At 43.1% G+C, this 5,880-nt stretch overlaps 1 protein-coding gene across 4 annotated transcripts in view; it reads left to right on the forward strand.

The window, feature by feature from the left end:
* Positions 1-5,603, forward strand: part of Nox1 (NADPH oxidase 1) — a 28,103-nt gene extending 22,500 nt beyond the window's left edge. For 3 of the 4 annotated variants that reach the window (XM_013035085.1, XM_013035084.1, XM_013035087.1), the window contains 3 exons: positions 1,969-2,115; positions 2,311-2,435; positions 5,477-5,603. In XM_013035085.1, the coding sequence (XP_012890539.1) occupies positions 1,969-2,115; positions 2,311-2,435; positions 5,477-5,603 (399 nt within the window). The remainder of the gene's footprint in view (positions 1-1,968; positions 2,116-2,310; positions 2,436-5,476) is intronic. The other variant, XM_013035088.1, reaches the window with a different exon arrangement.
* The last annotated feature ends 277 nt before the right edge of the window (positions 5,604-5,880 follow it).

Consider the following 5,880-nt stretch of genomic DNA (forward strand, 5'->3'; position numbering starts at 1 on the left):
CTCTGGGCCTGGGTGCTGTCCCTCAGCTCTTCAGCTCAAGGCTAGCACTCTACCACTTGAGCCACAGCACCACTTCCGGCTTTTTTTTTCTTTTTGCTTATATGGTGCTGAGGAATCGAACCCAGGGCCTCAGGCTTGCAAGGCAAGCACTCTACCACTGAGCCACCTTCCCAGCCCCCCAAGGTTAAATTTCTTGGCACAGTCTGCTTGTTCTTGGACTTCCCTTTGGCATATTTTGAGTGTTTTTTTTGCAGTGCCTGCATTTTGTCTTCAGTATCTGATATTCTATTTTCCATTTCATTCACTGTATTAACTGTGGCTTCCATTTTGGTTTGCATGGAGGAAATTGAATTTTGCATAGAGGAAATCGAGCCATTTATAATTTCTATGTCATTCCTTAGAGTATTAATCTCGTCTTTTAGCGAGATGTGTATTGCATTTATTTTTGAATGTATTTCTTGTTTGAAGGCCTGGATCTCTTTTGATAGCTCATTCCTTTGTTCTTTAAATTTCTGATCTATTTCTCATTTTAATTCTTGAGTCATTGCCTCTATCATCTCTTGGATGTAGTGTTTGTCTTCCATTTCTTTTTTGCTTCCACTGGCATTCTCCCCTGTGTGGTTGCTGGCCTTTGAGTCTGGTTTACTATCTTGGTCATTGATGAATTGTAATTTGTTTATGCTGTGATTTTCACTCGTGGATTCAGGGATTATTGGAGACCAAATCCAGACTCTGATTGTTTTGGGCACTAGGTGGCTACTTTTCCTTGGTTCTGGATTTGTTCCTGGATTAATTGATGTACATTGCTCTCAGCACTGGGCTGGTTGAGAGTACTTTACCTGGTTCTAGGTTCTGTTGTAGGAGGGGCTGCTTTCCAGCTGCTGGTCTGGCCCACATAGGGCTAGATTTTGGTGGGCAGACCCACTCTGCCTTCTGCTGCCTGCTCAGATCCTGACAAGTCAGGAGCAGGCAGTTAAGATAGCTAGGGTTCCTGCCTGGGATGTAGGTAGGGGTCCTTTAACTGCCTACTGGATATCCTAGGCAGTTTCCACCTTTATTCCACTACCAGCCATCTAGACTACTTGTGTTTCCCTCCCAGGGGTGCTCTTGGTTAAGCCTGACAGGCTGGGTGTGCCTGCTGGTTGCTGGTGCACTTGTAAGGCTCCCACCTTCCTTAGGCCCTGTAGCCCAGGTGGTGGTGGAGGCCAGATCAAGTGCTGGGGAGGGTTACCACCAGTGCTGGTCTCCCGTGGAAGGGGGGATTAGGTGTTGTGTGTGTGGAGTGTCCCTTGTGGGGTATTCACTTATCCTGGTACTTGTTGGGAGCTGTCTAGCAGTGCTGTGGCAGATGGCTGTTTTTGTGTTGTAGTTGCTGGCCAACATCATGTTCCATGTTTGTTGAAATGATTGTGGGCTGTGCTGGGTGGTGGTGCAGGCTGGGTCTGTGTTTCACAGCCTTTGCCACTGTTTATGCTGTCCTGTCTGGTGCCGCCGGTCTGGGGTTCCTTACCGCTGCCACCTAGCTCTGGGCTGGACCAATTCCGCAGGGTGGCGCTGGGAGGCACAGGGTTGCACTGCGAGTCTGGGGTCGTTCACTGAGACTGCTGTAGTCACCACCACCCAGAGCTGGATTGGGTTGTTTCTGCAGGCCGGGAGAGAGAGGAACCAGGCCGGGAGTCTAGGGTCGTTTGCCGCTGCTGCCATGACTGTTGCTGCCACCCCAGGCGAGTCTGCGGTCCTGGGCTGGACCTGGCCGATTAGGAGGGCTGGTGCAGAAAGGCACTGCACCACACTGCAAGTCTGTAGTGTAACTTGAATTATTATCAAGGCACCCTAACATTTGATGTGCATGCATGTATGTGTGTGTATGTGTGTGTGTGTGTGTGTGTGTGTGAGTGCATGTGCACTTTGTACTCTGTACATTGTAAAGGATAATTAATAATGCATGACCTATTTTGTTCATTCTAGATCTATTTTTACTGGATCTGCAGGGAAACAGGTGCTTTTGCCTGGTTCAATGATCTATTGACTTCCCTGGAACAGGAGATGGAGGAATTAGGCAAAGTGGATTTCCTAAACTACCGTCTCTTCCTCACTGGATGGGATAACAACATTGTGAGTTGAAACCAGACTAATTCCTGTGTTAAATCTAAGAGGCCTGTCAGACAAAAGATAAGACAAGATGATTAGAAAGACATATTTCTTAAGATTTCCTACCTGTCTTCATCTTAAACTCAAGTTTAAAAGTGGCTAAAGAATAAGCTGCTATCAGGACCTGGTTTTTCTAACCTCGTGTTTCTCTGTCTTCAGGCTGGTCATGCAGCATTAAATTTTGACAAAGCCACTGACATTCTAACAGGTCTGAAACAGAAAACCTTCTTTGGGAGACCAATGTGGGACAATGAGTTCTCTACAATAGCCACTGCCCACCCCAAGTAAGTATATTCTTGTGTTTTCATAGTTTAAAGAAGGCATGATATAATATGTGGAACACATTCAGGAAAAGATCTCTGAGCAGAAACTGTCCCTACCATCCTTAAATTCTTGTTCAAAACATGAAATTTTAAGTAAGAGTTGTGATCTTGTAGCTGATAAGATGTTAACTACACCTTGTAACTTTCACTCAGTGAGGTGAAGAGGCTTAGTCCTCATCAATGCTACCAAACACAATAGAGAAAAAGGACAATTCAAATGTATTTGGAGGTGTGTGTGGAAAACAGTGACCTCTTCATTAAGTAACAAGGGTTTGAGGTATATTAAATAATTAATTAATTAATCAACTGAGTTCCGTGTTTCTGGAGGATTTTGACACATGTTAAAACCTTCAGATAAAAAAAGCCAGAAGTGGGGCTAGGAAGGTGGCTCAGTGGTAGAGCGCTTGCCTTGCATGCTTGAGGCCCTGGGTTCGATTCCTCAGTACCACATAAGAATTAAAAAAAAGCCGGAAGTGGCACTGTGGCTCAAGTGGTAGAGTGCTAGCCTTGAGCTGAAGAGCTGAGGGACAATGCCCAGGCCCAGAGTTCAGGCCCCACGACTGGACCCCAAAAAAAGCCAGAAGTGGTACTGTGGCACAAGTGGTAGAGCACTAGCCTTGAGCTGAAGAGCTGAGGGACAGCGCTTAGGCCCAGAGTTCAGGCCCCAAGACTGACAAAAAAAGAAACCTACAGAAAAAACTGGGTGCTATAAAAGCAGCCATTCTAACAGGAAGAACTTAAGTTGCACATTGTAGAGTAAATTGGAAGTGAAGATCAATTTCAGAACTGTTACTCGTTATCTTCTATAAGCTCAGCATTCATGCTCTAAAAGCTTTGGCATGTGAAAGAGAAACAGGATATAGTTCTTGCCCTCAAGGAGTACTTATTTGAATAGGAGATGCCCACAATGAATTGAAATAGAATGAAGCACTCCGTGAAACAGGTGCATGGATGTCTGAGGGATCATTAGATGACCACGAAAAGCTTCACACAGGGGTGAGAGCAAGTGGTGAAGTATTGATGATCATGGTTTCTCATGCTGAGTTTGACACTTTCCTGTTTTGTGGTTCACAGCTAGACAGCCTTCTGATCTTCAGATTCCCCATGTATAAAATGAGGTTACACTAGCAAGAGTCTGCTTTATGTACTTGTGGGATTCTTGTGAAGACTGATGGAGATGACATATATGCAAAATGTTCTTTCAACTGCAAAACAGCAAATAAGTAGAAGATATTATGTTGAATATGATGTTGTCAGAGATGAACATAGTTGAAGCTGAGGATTGCTAGGAGAATGACAAAGTTCAGCATATTAAGGAATGCCTACATCATAGGGGAGGAGGAGGAAAGATAAGCCAGAGAAGCAAAAAAAGATGTTGTGACACAGATGCCAAGGGAAGACCTATTATTAGAAATATTAAGAAGAATATAAGAATATAAGTGTGGTTAACAGCCTTGGAGGAGTAGCAGGCTCAGGAAATGCTTATTTAGCTTAAGAACGATCTGAGCATATGCATAAATAGGACAAGGACCAGTAGATAGGAGTAACATAAATGTAAGAAAGAAAAAAAAGTTAACATGGCCATAATAAAAGATGAACAATAGTAAGTGTTGACATAGAACTGGGCCACTTGCATGTGGTAATGTGAAACAGTAAAGGACTTGGTAAAATGTTTGAACAGTTTCTCAAAGGGTTTTCATAGATTCATAAAATTTTCATGACCCAGAAACTCTACCCCCTAGTATATAATCTAGTATATACTCAAGTGAAAACATATCTGCACAGAAAATCTTTACATGAATGTATGTAGCAGGATTATTTGCAATAGACAAAGGTGGGGGGAAATCCAAATGTCCCTTAACAGATGTGGTGTATTACACAGAATATTAGTCAGTTACAAAAAGGAGAAAAGTACAGAGGCATACTACAACAGGGGTGAATCGTAGAAGGCATTATGTTGATAAAAAGACACTAGACAAAAAGCCAGTATGATCTATTTCCTTTCCTGCTCAGAATGGGAAAATGAGCTTAAGTGGTTCTCTACAGTAGCATGGCTTGCCTGGGAGGAAATGAAATGAGTGTGGCTAGGCTTTCCTTTTGACATGAAGAATGAAAATTAGTGGTAGCTACATCATACCTTAATTTTATTTAGAAAAAGTGGGGAGGAAGGGGAAGGTCTAGGATGTAATTGGAAAAGTGAGCTTTGGAATATCACCTCTTCAATGTGGCAGGTTCTAAAGTGGGGGTAAGTCCAAGGAGGATAGCTTTAATGGCACATGTACTACTTGGTACCAGGCATTTCTCTAATTGCTTTCTATATTATTCTCAAGAAAACGCAGGTGCTATTTTCATTTTACAGAATGGAAAACTGGAAGAGATTAAGAAATTTGCCTAAAGTTGTACAAATGAGATTTTGGAGTTGGGATCTGAACCCAGAGACTGGCTCCAAAGTCTAACACTTAACAACTGAGTTGTACATTTCTATGGGTCCATGCTCTCAATGAAATGGGCAATGCTAAGTGTTGAAAACAACAGACTGAAAATATATTTAGGATTTGCAAGCAGAAAAGGTGAGGGGAAGAAAAAAGAACAGCCTACCACAGCTTGTGTGTTAGTAGTGGCTTACACCTGCAACCGTAGCTACTCAGGTACTCAGGAGGGGGAGATCCGGAGGCTTGAGGTTCAAGGCCAGCCTGGGCAGAAAAGCCATCTCCAAAATAGCCACAGAAATCTGGGGTAAAGGCATGGCTCAAGTGTAGAGTGCCAGCCATGGGCAAAAAAGACAACTGAGTCCAAGGTCCTAAGTTCAAGCTTTGTTTGGTACTGCTAAAAGAATAAACAACAAAACAACTTATTATGTAGAATGAAAGGAGGCATTAACTCAATATTTGTTTGTTGCTGTTGAGAGTAGCTGAGATCTAGTAGAGGCAGTTTCCTCATTCTAATACCCACAGCCATTTCTACCTTCAGGTTAGGTCCTTACTGTTGTTTCATTCCTACAGGTCTGCAGTGGGGGTTTTCTTATGTGGTCCTCGGACTTTGGCAAAGAGCCTGCGCAAATGCTGCCACCAATTCTCCAGTGTGGATCCTAGGAAAGTTCAATTCTACTTCAACAAAGAAAACTTCTGAACTATGGAAATAAGCATATTTGGCATTTATACTGGAGCTTCAACCAAAATATTTCAGCTACAATAACTACAAAGCCCAGCTCCTTTCTTGGGAAAATAACTGCAAATGCTACTGAAAAGCCATGACTGCAACAAAGCTTGATAGCAGAGCTTTGGTGGTTGACACAACGCCAGGCTTTGTCCATTCCATCTGTTACCATCTGGACTTGAGTTTTGGTTCATAATGTCCCCTCCCTCCTGCCCTCATAGAAGACTTGTAAATAGGATGACTTTTTGAA

Source organism: Dipodomys ordii, unplaced genomic scaffold, assembly GCF_000151885.1.
Source record: "Dipodomys ordii isolate 6190 unplaced genomic scaffold, Dord_2.0 Scaffold203, whole genome shotgun sequence".
NCBI classification, from domain to species: domain Eukaryota; kingdom Metazoa; phylum Chordata; class Mammalia; order Rodentia; family Heteromyidae; genus Dipodomys; species Dipodomys ordii.